The following is a 20,795-nucleotide window of genomic DNA, read 5'->3' as shown; positions in this document are numbered from 1 at the left end:
TGATGTGGGAGTATCTAGGTTATTTTACAGTGGGTCAGTTTGATGTGGGAGTATCTAGGTTATTTTACAGTGGGTCAGTTTGATGTGGGAGTATCTAGGTTATTTTACAGTGGGTCAGTTTGATGTGGGAGTATCTAGGTTATTTTACAGTGGGTCAGTTTGATGTGGGAGTATCTAGGTTATTCAACAGGTCAGTTTGATGTGGGAGTATCTAGGTTATTTTACAGTGGGTCAGTTTGATGTGGGAGTATCTAGGTTATTTTACAGTGGGTCAGTTTGATGTGGGAGTATCTAGGTTATTTTACAGTGGATCAGTTTGATGTGGGAGTATCTAGGTTATTTAACAGTGGGTCAGTTTGATGTGGGAGTATCTAGGTTATTTTACAGTGGGTCAGTTTGATGTGGGAGTATCTAGGTTATTCAACAGGTCAGTTTGATGTGGGAGTATCTAGGTTATTTTACAGTGGGTCAGTTTGATGTGGGAGTATCTAGGTTATTTTACAGTGGGTCAGTTTGATGTGGGAGTATCTAGGTTATTTTACAGTGGGTCAGTTTGATGTGGGAGTATCTAGGTTATTCAACAGGTCAGTTTGATGTGGGAGTATCTAGGTTATTCAACAGGTCAGTTTGATGTGGGAGTATCTAGGTTATTCAACAGGTCAGTTTGATGTGGGAGTATCTAGGTTATTCAACAGGTCAGTTTGATGTGGGAGTATCTAGGTTATTCAACAGGTCAGTTTGATGTGGGAGTATCTAGGTTATTCAACAGGTCAGTTTGATGTGGGAGTATCTAGGTTATTCAACAGGTCAGTTTGATGTGGAGGAACGCCTGAAGTAGTTCTGTTCCCACTCTTAACCACTTTGGGGGACCCCGAGAATGAGCTGACACTTGTAGAATCATCATCAGGGCAATTCACAGGATTGTGGCATCACTAGGGGAAGCAGCTTTGCAGCATCAGAAATTGGCACTAGTCCTGTCGTCCTTGCCAAACTGCCCAATACTTAAGGTATCATAAGGACGAGTAGATATTTTCCATGTTTAAGGGTTTTGCTATGTCATCATTGTGAGGACTAGTGGACTAAAACTGTTAGTTTCTACCGCTGCTCTGCACAATGAGATACGTGAGAAGACTGGGCACAGCAATACTGACTACACTCAATCAAGTCTAGAAAATAACAATTGTAAATAAACATCAACATAGAAAAGTGTGTGACCATAATAAGCAGACATACCATTCCGTTACTTTGTAAATAGAAGTTGTGTATTTCATCAAAACACTCAACCATGGAATATCAGAGTGAATGCTAAGGTTTGATCAAAACGTTATGTTGGCAATATTGTTTTATTTGTTGTTAAACGCCACACTCTGCAATATTCCAGCTATATGACGGCGGCCTGTAAATAATCGAGTCTGGACCAGACAATCCAGTGATGGACATCATGAGCATTGATCCACACAATTGGGGTACGATGACATGTATCAACCAAGTCAGCGAGCCTGACCACCCGATTCTGTTAGTCGCCTATTACGACAAGCATAGCGGTCTTTACGACAAGCATGGGTTGCTGAAGGTCTATTCTATCCCGGATCTTCATGGGTCTAATGTTAGCAGTATTCTAGCAATATCACGGTGGCTTGAGAAAGTGGGTGAGTTGATGAGTGAGTGACTGAAAGGCTTCAACAGTACTAGAGTTGTTTGATACACAGGTGTGGTGTTGACATATCTTAGATCATGATAATGGGGAATCTGAGATTCGACGTCGTCACATTCTTTTAGTGCATTTAATTATCTTGAAAAGGAAACTTATAATTAAAAAAAGAAATTATTTAAAAATTAGGATTAATTTGGCTTCAGTATGTAGTCAGCAATACATGCAATCTATAACAATTATGTCAATACTCAAAATATCAATTCCAACAGTCATATTTTAATTATTACACCTAAACACTTAAAACAATCTTACATCATTTTTGAGCTGGTGCTATTTAATCAACAAATGTATCACACGTGACATAATATCCCCATGATTCTCCCCCTCAACATTGAAGAGAGGCTACACTGTTCGATCAATGTCACCCACCGGTCTCCCATGTTGACTTGGAACAGTGGAAGTCAATATGCTCTCCGACCGATGTGTGTCGACAAACAGCCCCATCACATCAGCTTAACTCTCTTCAGAGACATGGCTATTATATTTAAGTTGACCAAGAAAATGAAACTTTTCAATGAAGAACATACCCGAAAGAAGGAATGCTGATATCTACATCAACACAATCAATGACAAACTTAAACCTTCGCATACAGCAACTCCAAAGTATCTCTTTTACACTGACTTTGTTTATTTACTTGATTTATGCTTTCTTCGACCTCCTTCAATGTGGCACAAAACATACTTTATAACCAAGCTTGTTAAAAATATTCATTAATCATGATATTGAAAACGACCCCGAAGTAAATCCAAATAAGAAGGGAACTAGCTCTTGTCAATGAGAGAAACACTCCAATCAGTATTACAGATGGATTATTGCTGACTCAGGATTAAACAACATGAACTCATCTGTCTGAATGTTAGCACATTCTAAATATTGGGTGCAATTGTTTTACGGTAATGGTTTGAGAACAAATGGGAATATAAACTCTACAATACTGTTTATTGTGTACTTGTGATAACCAGTGCAAAATCAACGTTGGACGATGAACAGAGCTAAGTAGTGCAGTAGGGCTGGGACGGGTAACTCCGTACTCGGTCGGGTGGCTCCTGAGTAGGACTACCACAGGATTACCCAAAGCCGTGAATCATACCGTATTCGACATACTAAGCACCCAGGGCGCTCTCAAAATTAGAAATAGGGGGCTCTTATTAGAATATTATTTTGGTGAAAAACAACAGGGTTAAAAAATCATAAATTTCGTGGTTTATGCTAACAGCCTGAAATGTTTATATACGACAGATGTATTTTTCCAGAATATAATTTCCCACAATTAAGGATGCATATAACACACATATTATACACGAATAAATAAGTCTTGTGTACATTGATCAATCGGAAGGGGTGCTAATTGGGATTGTTCACTAGCCAATATATTAGCAAATATCGCCATGGCGCTTATCACGTTGAATACAGTCATATATTTAAGTGAAGGTAAAGTTATTTGTCATCTTCAGTTGTTTTATGTGTGTATTGAAGTAGTTTTTCTCAATCGGACTTTTAGTACCCAATTTGTCCTAGCTTGTGGCTCCAAGTGTCTATTATTCATTGTCTTGTAAATGGTAAAATGTATCCTGTTGCTTTTTCGTTGCTTCCTAACAAGACCAAACAGACATATGTTAGACTATTTAGGTTGTTGAAGGACACAGTAGGAACCAGAACTGGTACTGAACTTTCGCCAGAGTTGTTTCAGACTGATTACGAGTCAGCAGTCATAAGTGCCATTGCAGAGGTTTTTCCTGATAGTTATATGAGGGGTTGTCTGTTTCACTATTCACAATTTTGTGGCATCAGTTAGTTGATAGAGGTCTTGTACGAGATTACACGAACAATCCACCAATTATTATTTCTATCATTACTATAAATATCAGCTATTAAACAATGTATGAAGCTTCAAGATTGTCTTGTCTGTTTAACCTTCTTTTGGGTCTGTTCATTATTTTAGAGGTAACACAGCACTTGACTTATGTGCAGTCAGCTGTAAATTTGTTTTGATGAGGGTGTAGGCGAAATGAGGTGTAGGCGAAATGAGGACAGGCCGGTATACAGGCAGGGTCGGGCAATAGGGACTCAGGTAGGAGTCTCGTACATCTGCACTCATCCCAACCCTACAGTACTGTAGGCGGAATTCAAAGCAACAAATTAGTAGCCAGTAGCTGTTGATGATGAAGTGGAAAGTACATCTATGTAGTCACAGTAACTGATGCAGTATGAAGCACCTTCCACTCACTCACTCACTCACTCACTCGGCCATCACTAGGGGCTAATACATTGGGTCAGAAAGGCCTTTCTACAATATAAGCTGAGGCCTTTTATTTTTCATAAGTTGGTTTACAAAGTTATTGGCCTAAAATTCAATGTAGGTTGTCGAATGTCTAATAACTTTCAAGATTCAGATTAATACTGCGATTAATATATCAAAAAGAAACTTGTAAGACAAAAGTCAGTATATTTTCTGTCTAATTTCACTTTTTGTTGTTGGTCATTCTTGTAAACCAACTTAAAAAAAGGCCTTTAAAGGTAACATTAATTTCAGGACCTGCCTGAATGTCAGAACATATGAAAATATATTACATGGAACTTTCAGTTCATATCTGTTATCTTTATAAAAATGTTGAAAATGTAAAAAAATCGGTGCATGTGCTGATATACATGTCTAGAAAAAGCTATATCTTCATTCATGAACTAAAATAAAAATATCATGATAATCTTGGTTAAAGAAAAATACAAGAAATCAACATCACAACATTAAAATCCAATCATGCAATGAAGATTATTTTGACTATGTGCAAGAAGACTGTCTACACAATCATAAAGACAGGTAAAGTTTGAACAAGTCACATCCTACTCACATCACGTTCAATGCAATATCAAACTGACAAAAAGGTAACGCTAAAAAACACTATCTCACAAATTAAAGCAATAAAATTTGGCAAAAAGGTTTATACAAAACAAAAACACATAGATCCACACTCCCCCAACCCATCCCACAAAGCAATGAATATTCATTATCAGGGCTACAACAAATAATATATTCTGCCGAGAATGAATATTTCAATTTTCAAAATCAATACATATCAATTATCAGGGCCACCTCCATATCTATATTCTGCCCTGAAAATGAATATTTCAATTTTCAAAATTAATACTAAGATGATGAATGAGACTTATCTCTTATGAACAAAATACAAACTTAATAATTGATAGCATGACTATGATGTACTTTGCTTCTGGTGAACTGTATTTTTTGGGAATACAATAACATTTTTATCAATATCACTTTTTACTGTATTTACAGCTGGTTTAGTATCCTCATGTTCATGTTTTTCAGACGGGACAAGTTGTCCGGATTGTTCTTGTAATGGAGGCTCGGCATCCAGCTTCTTCTCCTCCTTGTCCGGGCACTGCTCCACAACGCGGATGCCGAACGGCTTTAGGTGGTAGATCATGTACTCCATGATGTACATCATGTTGGGGGAGACGTAGTGGAAGGTGATGGCGTGGTCGCTGCAGCAGTCAGGGCCCTGCAATGGGAGTCAGTGAGAGAGTAAGGGAGGACTTCGGTCTTAGCGAGTACGTTTGGGTTTATGACTGCTTTGAACAGTATTCCAGTTATATCATGGCGTGTCAGCTTAATGTGGGAGGAAACGTTTACCACTCGTGTAAAGATCATGGAGTTTATGAAGAACAATAAACTTAGAACTTATGATCGGGAGTAGTAACATGGATAAAAATATTTGATAATGACAACATTGGTGTATAATAATAACTTTACTGATAATTTATAACAATAATGGCTGTAGCCTTGGCAACTTCCAAACTTTCGGGTAGTTAGTGATCTATCGGACCGTCATTCAGGTGATGTTTCTGACAGATCACTATCTGAAAAATACTATCATGAAAGTGTATCCCGTGGATAAGCCGACCCCTTTCTACAGAATCTTTTTTCTGGTCCTCAAAATTCGGCTTATCTGCGGACATATACGGTAGGTGAAACCCATGAGCACGGGTATGGTGCTAACAAACCTAGAAGAATCACCAGCCAAATCTGAGATTCGGGCCCTTGTTTTATCCCATCTTTTAATGTCTTTCAGTATCTTACAGCATATAGGGGCGGTCGGGTAGCCTACTGGTTAAAGCGTTCGCTCGTGACGCCGAAGACCCAGGTTCTATAACCAACATGGGTACAATGTGTGAAGCCCATTTCTGGTGTCACCCGCAGTGACATTGCTGGAATATTGCTAAAAACGTCGTAAAACCATACTCACCCACTCTCTTACAGCATGTATATCCAACAGGAAGAGGTTATTTCTAAGTGCAAGGTGTGGTATTAGACAAGGACCACTTTTGGCTCACACGATCTAAGTAACCCCAGAAATGAGCGTGACTTTTAGAAATTGTCCTAAATGTTAAATGTCAGGGGTGGAAATTAATGAAGAATGTCCACTGGCCTGAATAGTAATAACATATAGCAATGCCTCAAAATGTTTGAAATTCTCCCAGTCATTAGGATACCCTTAAAATAAACAAGTGCTGGCGCTAGTTCCCATCCCTGGATGTGTTCATATAATTGAGAACTAGACTTGTTCATTTCATGTCTCGACAACACTGACTAGAAAAAAGCCTAACAAGTCTGAAAGGAGGATTTCAGAGATTTTCAGGAAGGGTTGATTGCTATTTTTTAACATAAGCAAGTCTTTGAAGTTTCTTGTAGATGAAGATCATGTTTGATAATGACTCAGGTTGTGTCACTGACTTCCTCACAGTCAGATGTTCTCTTGAACTTACTTCAATTTCCAAAAAACTTTTTGTTCACATTTTTAGGGATGCTTATGTAAAAAATTGCATGTGCGACCTTTTTGCCTGAAATTTTCCATGTAGTCTGACTGACAAGAAGTTGTTATCAGTGGTTATAACTTTGAAATATTGATATAAAAACTATCAGACATGTTCATTTTTACATCAATATTTCAAAGTTATAACAACCTCTTGTCAGTCGGACCTCCTGGTACTTGGTTTCCCGCAAAAAAATGACCCAAATAGAGTATTGTATCGTGGCTTGAATATCAGGATACCGTATTCGACATAATAAGCGCCCCGCTCTAATAAGAGCCCACAGAGATATATGCTAATATATTGGCTAGTGGACAATCCCAATTCGCATCCCTTCCGATTGATCAATGTACACAAGATTTATTTATTAGCGTATAATACGCACTCATGTGTTACATGTTCCCTTAATTATGGCAATTAAATTCTGGAAAAATATATCAGTCATACTTAAACATTTCAGGCTGTCAGCATAAACCACTAAATTTATCTTTCAACACTTTTTTTTCACCAAAATAATATTCTAATAACAGCCCCCTATTTCTAATTTTGAGAGCGCCCTGGGCGCTTATTACATCGAATATGATATGTATCAATGCACGAGGTAAGCATGTGTGACAATTCTTTGTACTGCTGACCTGTTTTGCTGGGTAGAAACTATAGCTCCAATACCACATATCAGCAGGCAATATTCCCGGGATCAGGTGATGCTCAGGTACGAACGGATGGAATCTTTCACGCCCAAGTTCATCTCGTGAATCTTCTGCCTTCACCCCCACTTTCTCCAGACACCGCCCCATCTCTAGATCTTCGGCCCCGCCATTGTCGTTCCGACATTTCCCAGGATCATTCACAGCTTTTTCAACAAATCGTTTCAAAGCATCCTTACTAAGGACATATCCAGCGCCGCCACTCATATAGCCTTGGTTAACATACGGCTTAAACCTTCTGCCATAGTATAACGGTTGCTGTGTATCTTTATCACTTAAAAAATGTCGTAAATTTTCTAGAATAACGTACGTATCATCGTCAGCTTTCAGAAACCAGTCGGCCTCGTTAAAATGGTTAGAGTAGACATATTTAAAAGCTTCTTTTGTCTTCGCCCAGAGGTTATCGCGACCTTCAGAAACAGGTAGCTTAATGGCTGGCAGGGTTGCGTCTACTTCTGAACTCATGAAGAGCAACACGTTACAGCGTTTGCCCCAAGTGGCCTTGACGTGCTTGGCCTTGGTCTGGATGTTGGATGGGTTGGTCATAACCCAGCACAGAACTCGAATCTTTGTAGCCAGCTCGTGGGCGATGGCGCTTGACTCCTCTGAAATACAGGGACATTATTTATTGACTGGGAAAGAGTGAAGGGGTCAACCAGTGGATATTCTGGGAGGCCTGGGAATGACATCTTCACGAGGCAAAGGAATTAACTGACTATAAAAATCTAGTTTCCACCCTTGCCGAACTAGGCTGGTATTATGGAGTTACATTTTGGCTGGACTAACGAGTCTATGCATAGTCAAATCAGTATCGCGCACCGAAATCGAAATCCGGTTCGTAAACTGTCGTGCAGATTTCGATCGACTGCAGTATTTGCAAAGCATGTGCACCGCCAACTCGTTGTCAACAGATATTATTCCAAATATTTACATGTTTTTAATCAAGGTGCTCACGTGATTTGATGCATTTTGCGATGTAAGACCCGTTTTATCACAATATAGATCTTGATTATCGATCAGATCGTCCTGACTGGGCCTTACCATTTTGTGTGAAGCAAACGCAAGTGATACGAGAGTTGGAATCTGATTGGTCCATAGGAGAGGCTTAGAAGAGACATAACTGGTAATAGCCACTTGTGGCGCTACGATCGAGCCCAGTAATTCCAGCCTAGTTCAGCAAGGGTGGAAACTGGACTTTTAAAGTCAGTTAACTCCTTGCCTCGGGAAGATGGGGAATGAAGAAGAGATGAACAACTTGCTTCTGAAAAAAATGAATGTTTGCAGGACTGTGTCTGCACCCACTGATTCTAGCATGATTTCCCTATGAGGACGTTCTCACTGCAGACAGACAGACAGACAGACAGACATTAGGACACAACTATATTACACTGCAGACAGACATCAGGACCCAATTATATCACACAGCAGACAGACAGACATCAGGACCCAATTATATCAAACTGCAGACGGTAAGACATCACGACCCGATTATATCACAGAGCAGGCAGACAGACAGACAGACATTAGGACCCAACTATATCACACTGCAGACAGACAGACATCACGACCCAATTATATCACACAGCAGACAGACAGACAGACAGACAGACAGACAGACAGACATTAGGACCTGATTATATCACACTGCAGACAGACTGACAGACAGACAGACATCAGGACCCGATTATATCACACTGCAGACAGACAGACATCAGGACCTGATTATATCACACTGCAGACAGACTGACAGACAGACAGACAGACATCAGGACCTGATTATATCACACTGCTGCCAGAGAGACAGACAGACAGACATCAGGACCTGATTATATCACACTGCTGCCAGAGAGACAGACAGACACTCATCAGGACCTGATTATATCACACTCCAGACAGAGAGACAGACACACATCAGGACCTGATTATATCACACTGCTGCCAGACAGACAGACACTCATCAGGACCTGATTATATCACACTGCTGCCAGAGAGACAGACAGACAGACATCAGGACCTGATTATATCACACTGCTGCCAGAGAGACAGACACTCATCAGGACCTGATTATATCACACTGCAGACAGAGACAAGCAGAAGTCTATATCAAACTGCAGTCACACACACATACACTCACATCAGGACACTACCATATCACAAGGCATGGCCAGCTGTGGCTACATCTACTGATGCAAGCATGATTCTCCTACTTGGGCCAGCTGTGTCTTCACCCCAGGAAAGCCAATTAAACAGTAGACCAGCTGTCTCGACACTTATCTCACTTTGAAACCAGATCCTAAACTATCACAGTATATATCACATTTCTCTGTATATTACTGCCTGACAAAGCTGTAACACAACGGTATATTGTCAAACAACCTACAGACATGACTTTTTTTTTAAAACTCCAGATCAATAGGTGGTTTGGTTTGTTGTTTAACGCCGCACTCAGCAATATTCCAGCTATATGAATGCTCTGTAAATAATCGAGTCTGGACCAGACAATCCAGTGATTGATATCATGAGCATCAATCCATGCAATTGGGATCGATGACATGCATCAAGCAAGTCAGGGAGCCTGACCAGTGACCACCCAATCCCGTTAGTCGCCTCGTACGACAAGCATAGTCGCCTTTTACAGGAAGCTTGGGTTACTGAAGCCCTATTCTACCCCGGATCTTCACGGGCCAGATCAACAGGTGGGAAAATATAGACTGAAAATAGAAAGGCCTTTCAGTCATTCAAAAATTATCTGAATATGTTGCAATGTGAGCAGTGGTAGTCAACATATTGAAGCTTAATATGTGTATGCAACAATATTTTGTAGTGAATTTCCATTTTGTTGTGAATTTCAAACAAAACATAAATTGTGCTTTTTCAGTTTAATTCTTTTTCAACTTTTCATTATCTATGGGAAAAAATTATCAAAATGAATCACACAATTTTTATAATGAGCATGTCTACTGATTCTATGTATGCTGTGATAATATTGTATTCAATCCAATATTTCCCTTCAAGTAATTCACACAAAGGGAGTGAGTATAATAGGGTATTGGGCTAACATCTAAGAGTAATCTCTGTGCCATCAGTTACTAGTTTCAAACGTGATTGCTCTCATCAGACTGAGGGATCTCCTTACATACCCTTACAGTGTTAGAAACTAACAGTTTTAGTCCACTAGTCCTTATAATGATAACATATAGCAAAACCCTTAAAAATGGCAAATTTCTACTCGCGTTATAATACCTTAACTATTGGCAGTTTGCAAAGGACTACAGGACTAGTGCCAATTTCTAATGCTGCCTTAGGCCTTCTGTGCAGGGGTCCCGGAATGGTTTACGGGTGGTGATCACACTGGGCTGGTGATCTGTAGTACCGGTTGACTGGTGGGAAGTGTTTCCAAGACTGTTGGACTGGTGGGGGGACCCCCATGTGTGGGAAGTCAGAATATCTGACAGATGGACTGGTGGGAAATGTCCCCAGGACCGGTGGGGGGACCCCCATGTGTGGGAAGTCAGAATATCTGACAGATGGACTGGTGGGAAATGTCCCCAGGACCGGTGGAGGGACCTCAGAGTATCAACAGAGTACCCGGTAGGTGAGTTGGGTTTAACACTGCTTTGAACAGTATTCCAGCAAAATCACGGCGTGTAAGCCTAATGTGGGAGAAAAGCCTGCAGGTCTTAGATGTTTACTACGAAAGTGAAACCCACGAGCACGGCTAATCAGTTATGGTGCTGACTAACCAAGAAACACAATCGGAGCGAACCGAGACTTAAACCCACAATCATAGGTTTCTGGCGTGCCAAAGGGATGCAACTCTGCACAGCAAATTGCGGCAGCTTAAACGACTTGTGCCCCCTGACATTGAGGGAAAGGATCTGTACACATAAGGCGGACATACCACACATCATACTGTAATTTGTTCATGATATCATACAGTATGTTTGTTTGTTGTTTAACACAGCACTCAGCAATATTCCACGCTGTTCAGATACGATGACACGCAATCAACCAAGTTACCGAGCCTGAACACTTAGAACGAATACCTGATCACTTGGCTTGAAGAAATGACATAGTTCTATTTTTATCAAAAAGAATCCATCCTACATTTGAATACTATTTAAGGAATGGTAAGGGGGAGGGGGCATGAAAAAATATAACATAAACTTGGGGGGCGCAACTGAATATAATACAGCCCTTAGGCCAATCTCAGCGCCCCCTCCTCCCCCCCTATTATTAATTACGAGTCCCTTAAGTTAATACTGCCTTAAATTATAATCTAAATCTTACTGCCTACTGACTTATGGACAATGTTGAGTCCATCTAAAATGAGCACCATTGCCAAGCTGTATCCCAATAAATATCCCACATAGCTTTTGGACTGGTTAATTCAAGGGATGCTAATTGCATCGATTAGGTTCCTGGTATTTCAATAGTGAGTCCCTTTGATAATTACCAAACTTGTCATCTATCAAGAGTGACTCAAATAGGCCAATCATTATTTGTTAATAATTTGTTAAATATGTATCGCAAAGTACAAAGATAATTATTGTTTTATAAAGGACAAGGACCAAATTGGCCCTTTAGCCCCCACACAATCTACACAGAATCTAAAAAATGAATAAATTTAAAAAAGAAACTTGAAATAGTTTTGAAAGATGTCTGACACATAACATTACTAAATGTACGACCAAAACATGACAAAACGACTGATTTTTGTTTATTGTAACCGTTTATTGAAATTTTGAACATGACCAAAGTTGTTTCTTATAGGAGTTGTAGATACAGTTGGTTGGTTTGTTACATACTTACATTCACTACATGTCAGAACAAAACTTTGCAGGCAGCCGAGTTACACAGGAAGTTTTGTTGCTAAAATTCATCCTAATGCACTGATCGATGTGTTTTCCCAATTTTGAACAAGAGGTCACGATCACTGATGACTAGATCAAAGGAATTATTACCACTACAAGGGCTGTAGCCAGACTTGTATGTTACCGATGTGAAAGATCTTGCTAAACCAGAAGTTGGCAATATGCAGAAGACCCCGAGATGCACATAAAGAAGGAATATAGTGTGCGCAGGATCAGGGTCATCGCGTCAATCCCATTATTGTTCACTTATCGGATATTTCAGATTCAATGTCTGAGAAATGTGACTATATTCTTTTGACACGACCCCTGCATGCAGGTGGACAATTGAGCATTGTTGAGTGAGAGAACAAGTTACAGTCTGTTTCGAATTTGTCGTCATTCGTAATAGGTTTGCATTTTTCATATGTAAGCACCTCATTTCACATTTATTTCCCTGACAACATTTCACTGCAAGTCAGAGCCAGATTTGCTAATAATTTTAATGTTAAAGGTAACCTAAAGGCTGGTAGAATATTAAATGATTTGGGGTATTCTTTGTGTGAGTCATGGATCAGCTACTAGATCATATCATTTGTCATTTCATTTCTTTCATATTTAGACCCTCTTCGTGGCCTAGTGGTACAGCGTCCGCCTAGAGAGCAAAAGATCCGGGGTTTGATTCCTGGCCATGTCATACCAAAAGATGTTAAAAGATGGTACTTGTTGTTACCCTGTCTGGCACTCGGCATTAAGGGGCTAAAACAAGGACTGGTCGGCTCGGAGTCAGTGAACTGTGTCTTAGTGGGGTATTCATGTTAAACTGCAGCATGGTATCTCAGTGCGTTACCAGTACAAGCAGCCACACACCCGCGCATGCACGACGTTTTATCTCACCTCACCTCACCTCACCTCACCTCACCTGCGCTGTTCAAAGTGTCTTTATACAATTTCTTCTCTGGTAGGTACTACATTAACTGTTCTTTAAACATTTCCCGATGCAGAGATTCGAACTCGTTAGGCTAGCACTATAAATCGTCATTAGTCCGGACTAGTACACGCGCCCACCCATGCACGTGCATGCAAGTCGCTATATAAGTGTAATAATCTTAGACGCAATGCTAAACCCCATTTCACCTCACAGCTTTCCTATTTCTCACTTTCACAAAGAATGTTATGACTTTCAATGATTTGGGATCATAGCTCTGCAACAAACATATAAATTCTACTCAACAGAGGCCTACTGCCCCGTACCCAGTCAATTGATTACATTTAACAATCAATCAAGCTCACAGATGCTACATGTAGTGTGCTAGTGCACTGTGTTGCCACAGTGTTGTACATTATTAAACACACAATAGATTTACCAAGTTTACCATCCCCTGTGGGAGTACCTGCTGGATGTCTTAAACATTATTAACATAGAACAGACATAACAAGTTTACCTTTACAAGTGGTAGTGTTGCTGGTACCAAAGGCAAGTGACAAAGGCTGGCATGCGTGACGATAAGCTCCTTTGTGCAACAAACAGGGGAATTACAGACTATAAGTTGTAGCAGAATCATGAGGGGTATAAAACCTAACAAGGGACGATTAAACCCCATGCACCCCAATGAATTTTGCTACAACAAATTTATCTTACCGACATGTTTTAATAGGACATTGTAAATGAATTAAAACAAGTTCAAAACAGATAGAAAACAGCTGTTCGATTGAGGTGAGGTTTCCATGTGCTATGTGCTATGTCACTTTCATGACTCGGGGAAAAAAGCATGCAGCTTTTTGCTTGGAAGTGGGGTATACATGGTTTAAGAGATTTACTTTGTCTCTCTGAAATCCTTGTGCAGCCTGTGGTGCTCATGACACAGTATGATGGATTTATTCACCTGCTGAATGATTGAGTATGGTTTTACCCCACTTTTAGCAATATTCCAGCAATATCATGGTGGGGTACACCAGAAATGGGCTTCACACATTGTACCCCTATCGGGAATCGAACCCGGGTCCTCGGCGTGATGAGCGAACGCTTTAACCACTAGGCTACCTGACCGCCCCATTCACCCTCTGAGAAATTTATTCCCCTCTAATGCAGAATACTTCATATTTTATCAAAATCATATGGACCAATCAAATCTCATTATTTTGAAATGGAGGTATGATAATATACATTATGCATAATGAGGTGGTGTATACAAGGACAGTGTTATTAGGCCAAGCAACACAGAGGGGCATATTACTGTCCCAAAGGGAGATAGTAAAGTAGAAAATTCTCTTTTTTTTAGAAAGTTATTGTAGTTTTAAGACACTGTTAACTCCCGAATCCTATATTCTACATCTAGAACACAAGGATTTGATTAGAATTTTGTGTAAATTTAGATGCTCTTCTCACCACTTGAATATTCACAAATTACGATCCTCAAATGATTTTAATTCCCCAAATGTATTAGAAAGTTTATGTGAAAAATGTGAGTTGGCAGTTAAAGAAGATGAGTAGCATTTTTTATTTCGTATGCCCGGTATACAGAAATAGTCGCCAACAATTTATTCCATCATATTTTCATAAATTTCCTTCAGAGGATAAGTTTAAATTGTTAATGGCAATTAGTGATGTACATGGACAAAAAAGAATTGCTCTGTTCCTTAAGAGAAATTTAATTTCTTTATAGTTTGAAACTGAACAAACAAATCATTGTATGACACTTTGTTCCACGCATGCATGCATGTTGTAATGGATGAAATTTCACATTTGTTCTATAAAATATGAATGGATCTTGTGGGCCATGAGACCCATTATACAGAAATAAACACCGTTTAATATAAATCTCTTTTTGAAATGATATTAGCGACTGTCCAACTTGTTGGTTCCGTGCTGGCTCTCAGCTCAGTGTGTAATGCGACAACTTTGTCTTTTACTACAGAATATCTTAAACTAGCACATGTTTAGTCTTTTAGTTTAGAATAGCATCATTTGTTCAGAGTGCAACTAAAACACAAATTGATGCTTGCTCAGGAATGGGAAAAAGGCCATGAAAAACTGTGTACTGCGACAACTTTTCTGTGTCAGAAAACAACAAGGTATTCTATCAGTCTGGGAAAACACAGCATGGAAACTCACTTTATTTATCAAATTTTGTGTTATTTCCCAATCAAATCCAACAAATAATTTTCATACAACCATGGACGTCAATGTCATAGAGCCAGGAGCTGTATAGCTAAACATGCTAAAACACATTCACTCACTCTAAGTTACCTACATGATAGTGAGTGAGTGAGTTAAAATTAAACGTCACATTGGCATTATTTCATCCAAATAGCAAATCTACATGATAAGTTGACTATAGCTGACAAAATCTTGTTTTCCTTATGACAGAATCTGTCACAGGATCTAGGAACATGTGACTTGACTATACAATAAAGTCTTCCACTTTGAGTGAGTGAGGTGGGTTTAACAGTACATGTATTACAGTTTTATCACGGTGTGTCAGCATAATATGGAAGGAAAGTGTGGCAGGACTTCGACGTTTACCACTTTGATGAAACCCACGAGCACGGGAATGGTGCTGACTCATACACTTTGAGAATAATAAAACGTACATTTGAATCTCAGATAATTCCCAAGATATGCTTGTTTGAGATCAAGCGATATCTATATTGTAGATATCACTGCAATGAAATTGCAGCACAAAGCTTTGCAGACCATTGTGACATCATCGGTTACCTTGACGTCACAATCAAATGACATCACTATGGCTCTGCTACTGAAGCTGCTAGCATTTCCTATTACACTTAAGACACTGCTTATTGCTGTCTTCAAACTGGAAAAGTTGGAAGAATGATGTTGGATGATAAATAAAATCTCACCCTTGTGTCTTTTGATATCAAATATATCAACACTTGTTGATAAAAGTGGAAAAACTCCTCGGCAAGCCTCAGAGTTTTTCCACTTTTATCAACTTGTGTTGTTATAATTGATAATTGACTTTAATCATTTTACAGCGTTAGAAACTAACAGTTTTCGTCCACTAGTCCTTATAATGACAACAACAAGACCCTTAAATATGTCAAATTTCTACTTGTCCTTATGATACCTTAACTATTGGGCAGTTTGGCAAGCACGAAGGGACTAGTGGCAATTTCTAACACTGTTTCACTAAGGAACACCCAGAACAATTTAACATCTCAGAACAAAATAATCACCATCATAGTGTCTTGTCACAGACTCTTAGAACAATCATAAAGAATGGTTGGTTGGTCGGTTTGTTGTTTAACACCGCACTCAGCAATATTCCAGCTATGTGACGGCAGTCTGTAAATAATCGAGTGTGGACCAGACAATCCATCGACCTGAGCATCGATCCACGCAATTGGGATCGATAACATGCATCAATCAAGTCAGCGAGTCTGACCACCCGATCCCGTTTGTCGCCTTTTACGACAAGCATAGTCACCTTTCACGGCAAGCATGGGTTGCTGAAGACCTATTCTACTTTGGAATCTTCTCAGGTCCATAAAGAATGTATAGCGTTTAATGTTCTATAAGTATGTTACACTTTGCAAACGAAACTTGCTTGCTACCTGCAACTACGTGAGGATGTATCAAAATTTATGTTAAATTGTGGCAAAATACCTGAATAAACATATTTCTTTTTAAATATTTAAAAAATGTCTGCAGGTTTCATTTATATGAAATTGGAAGATGTTGCTCTATAACATCAAAAGAATTTTTTTATGTTAAACAATATCTGAAACCAAACCACAACCACGAAGACAATGATTTTTTCCTCGACATGTAGAGTTGACAAAGGTGTGCCAGCCTTAACAAATATATACATATATCCACAAATACCATGATTTTGATGATGCCCGCATCAATGTGATAGAAAACATTTAATTAGAAGCAAAAGCTACCCAGTAGGCAATTTCAAACACAGATCTTACTTCACAAAACAAAAGCTGTGTTGCAGATCCCAGATTAATAAACAAAAGTGTTGCAATATGTCGAAAACAAGAAACGACTTAGACACATGTTAGAGAGGCATATCTTTAACGTCACAACGCTTGGACTTCCTGTCAGTAATTTTTCTGACATGCAAATGTGTGTTTTGTAAGAACAAAACCTTGAAAGTGTCACCATATTTTCTCAGGCGATGACAGTTTGAAGACAATGCCATCAGTATTCCCACTCTTTTAATGTGTCAATTTTTTTTAATCAAAACACAAGAAGTATGTCATGTGCCACAAAGTCTTTGCTTATACCAAAATGGACATTATTAGTGTTGTGACATCAGTTGAGCCTACTATTTTCAGCAGGTAAAATGGTGAATTACCGTATTCGACGAAATAAACGCCCAGGGCGCTCTAAAAATTAGAAATAGGGGGCTCTTATTAAAATAGTATTTTGGTGGAAAAAAAGAGTTCAAAGATCGTAAATATCGTGGTTTATGCTGACAGCCAGAAATGTTTATATACGACAGATATATTTTTCCAGGATTTAATTGCCCATAATTAAGGATGCATATAACACACGAATGCGTATTATACATGAATAAATAAGTCTTACATTGATCAATCGGAAGGGGTGCTAACTGAGACTGTTCACTACCCAAAATAATTAGCAAATATCGCCGCGGGCGCTAATTAGAGCGGTGCGCTTATTACATCGAATACGGTAAGGTATTTTGGTATCAGTGAAGATCTGCATATATTTGCTTTATGTTCCCAAACCATTATTTTCACCATTGAACCACTTCAATGAGACACAAATAATTCCCATGTCGTGCAAGCATTATTCAAATTGACAACCCTGGAGAAGATTAGAGACCTTTGTAAGGTCTTGTTCTGAATTTACACATCGATATTATGACATATAAAGTTCTACAGATGGGAAGCCTAAGCATTGTGACACAATAATGACCCCACAGTAAGTGTTGATGTCACTGCATTCTACAATACACTCTCTAAGAATTTGTTTGTCATGATTTCCGTCTGAAATATATTACCACACTAATAATGTAGGAACATCATAATTTAGCAACATTATATAAGTAAAATCAGTATTTGAAATGGCCAAATATCTCAAAATTTCAAAAACTCTAATGCAGGATTCTAGAGTGTCATGGTAGAATGGAGATTATCCAACAGTGTTTTCAATTTAGAGATTTCTAAGATCAAGTTCTGGTTTGAATGAAATGTACAGGTATCAAATCTACTTTGAAAACCTCTGAAATGAAAACACTATAGGTTTATCTACAAAATCAACTATATATTGCCCACTAGGCATACCAGACAAATCCCTTCATCTTGACTGACAAATCAGACTATCAGTGTTCCCATGAACTCTGAGATAATGATGAATAATCCCCAAGGTTTGGTATATACTGATTAGAATTGACTCACCTGCTGTATACAAACGAAGACAGTGACACAACTACAATTTTAACAATAAAAAAATAAGAAGAAAAGAACACAAATTAGCGAACATTTTCAGCCTACATAAGGACTAGAGTATACAGCTAAACTGTGATTAAGGCAACCTGCAGTATACAGGATTATCTTCCTGGATGTGAGAACATCATCAGCTATAAGTATCAGGGATGCAACGTATCGATGACAGGATGATTTCTACACACTAATAACCATGATTACACCACAAACATATATAACCAGTTATTTGTCTGTTATAACAAGATTGAAGACAATGAGGAGCACTGGTACCTTGTTTCTGTTAAGAACCATTAGCAGTAGCAAGGTATTCATTATGTTCATCTTCAGGTAAATGTAAGCAGCACTGTACAATGCTGTACAACCCTAGGTATACTCTCAAATCATATGTTTTCGGATGGCCATGTTTATAAAAAGGGGTGTGGCATCACACAGACATTTTAAATACTCAGATGATTGCCTGTTCTTAAGATAGAGTTGTCTTCCCTTAGTGGGTGAGATGTTTTACAGTTGTTCTTGTGATTAACGAGAAATTTACAAATGTTTCTCAAGCATCCGAAGACCCATTACAAGGGGATACAACCTTAATGTCAAACCCAGGTTCTAAATATTGACTTAATGCCATCAAAAGTCTTCTTTTTTAATTTGGTAATGACATATTAAGAATGACCTGTCAACAACGGAAATAATGGCAACAAATAATGGATAAAGTTAAATATGCCAAAATCACGAAAATGTCCTAATTCCATAAATTTACTTTCAAGAGAATCATTTCAATTTTGTGCATTCATGTTCTTAAAAGGTTATACATACCTGTAAATACTTTCAACACTATTGCACATTAGTAATAAATCCAGTATTTACTTTTTCAATCTCAAGACGTAGCCTACATGCCCTAGATCTCAGAATAAACTTTTTTTCTCCCTTAATACACACCCACTTTCTCTGACAAGAGAATAACCCTAAATTTTAATAAATTCATGATGACAACCCTATCAGCTACCATTTACCACTTATGCTGAAGACGTGTCACGTTCTAGAACTAACTTTACTGATAATAGAAAACACGGCTACCGGTATGACTGTGGGAATGTTCGTCGGCCCAATCCACAGATTGTTCGGGCCCCTTCACGCCGTCCATCTCGCCGTGGCTGTGGGGGCCGTCGGGGATGAAGCCACCAGCGTATGACGCCTTCTGTCGTGGGGCAAACTTCATCCGGCCAGTTATTGATGTTGAAATGGTAAACATGTACGTTACAGCAAATCCAAACAATATACCAACAGCGAAAGTAATGATGCCTTTGCGTGTAACAGCCATGTTGTTGGTTTACCAAAGGGGCATAACTCTAACCGAAGTGCCCAGAATCGATTCCATTTTGTTGTGGGGTTTATATATCGGAGAAGCGTACGTAAAACTATCAACACTCCTCCTGCTTCTTTGGTCCACGATCCCGGCGAGAGGTTTATCAATATTTACCAGATAATGACTAACTGTTGTCATCATCTATGGCTGAACAGTTTCCTGTCCTTACAAGATAATGTCCTTTTTCTATATTTTCATTAGGCATGCAAATATAGAAGCATTCATATGTGCGTATACATTTTCATTCATTTTCCTCATTCATGGCTACGATAACGCACATAGATGAAAGTGATCATGAAACCTTATCGCCGTTGAATTTCTAATAACAATGTTGAGCTGCTCAACACTGTAAACTAGCGTTGAGCTAGAACGGGTATATCTATCAGACGGGTAGACTGGAAATAGTCTCTGTGTCCAAAATAAATTGTCCAAAAATATACTAAAAAACAAGGCATATTTCTCCTCACCGACGAGCACTATGTTCTGAATGAAACAGACTCAGATTCTAGTTTTTAACTATTTAAAAAAAGAAAGAAAGTTGAAAGTTATATTTTGTTGCTGATTGCTTGTTTAATGTAACGTGGGGCATATATTAGAACAAAGACTGTTTAAGTCTATCAGAAGAGCAGCAGATGTGAACGAGGGATGAAGATTGCATAACTCCCTATCAACGAAATTGCAAAAGACACAGAAGTATAACCAGTTTTAAAATATATATAACTCATTCAATAAATATAACTATAGCTAACAGTATATGAAGTGAATGGTTCCCATCACAACATTAGATATACTTATGCATGATATAGCGCCATATTACGTAAATAATATGGCGTCCGAACACATGCCTTACTTATTAACAACATAAAATCAATAAATGATAGCAGTAAGA

The 20,795-nt window shown here is 38.8% G+C and overlaps 1 protein-coding gene across 1 annotated transcript; it reads right to left on the bottom strand.

Moving 5' to 3' along the window:
- Window positions 1–4,543: 4,543 nt before the first annotated feature.
- LOC139470115 (glycoprotein-N-acetylgalactosamine 3-beta-galactosyltransferase 1-like) lies at window positions 4,544–19,863 on the bottom strand. Its single transcript, XM_071252410.1, has 3 exons — window positions 19,618–19,863; window positions 7,181–7,857; window positions 4,544–5,236 (listed from the first exon to the last, which is right to left on the bottom strand). Exons 1-3 carry the CDS (start codon window positions 19,859–19,861, stop codon window positions 4,925–4,927), a joined length of 1,233 nt encoding a protein of 410 aa, XP_071108511.1. The 5' UTR covers window positions 19,862–19,863; the 3' UTR covers window positions 4,544–4,924.
- Window positions 19,864–20,795: the final 932 nt, after the last annotated feature.

This window comes from Haliotis cracherodii, unplaced genomic scaffold, assembly GCF_022045235.1.
Source record: "Haliotis cracherodii isolate W230 unplaced genomic scaffold, xgHalCrac1.p SCAF_20, whole genome shotgun sequence".
NCBI classification, from domain to species: Eukaryota; Metazoa; Mollusca; class Gastropoda; order Lepetellida; family Haliotidae; genus Haliotis; species Haliotis cracherodii.
Note: the sequence above shows the minus strand (reverse complement) of the source record. Positions and strands in the feature narration are given on the sequence as shown.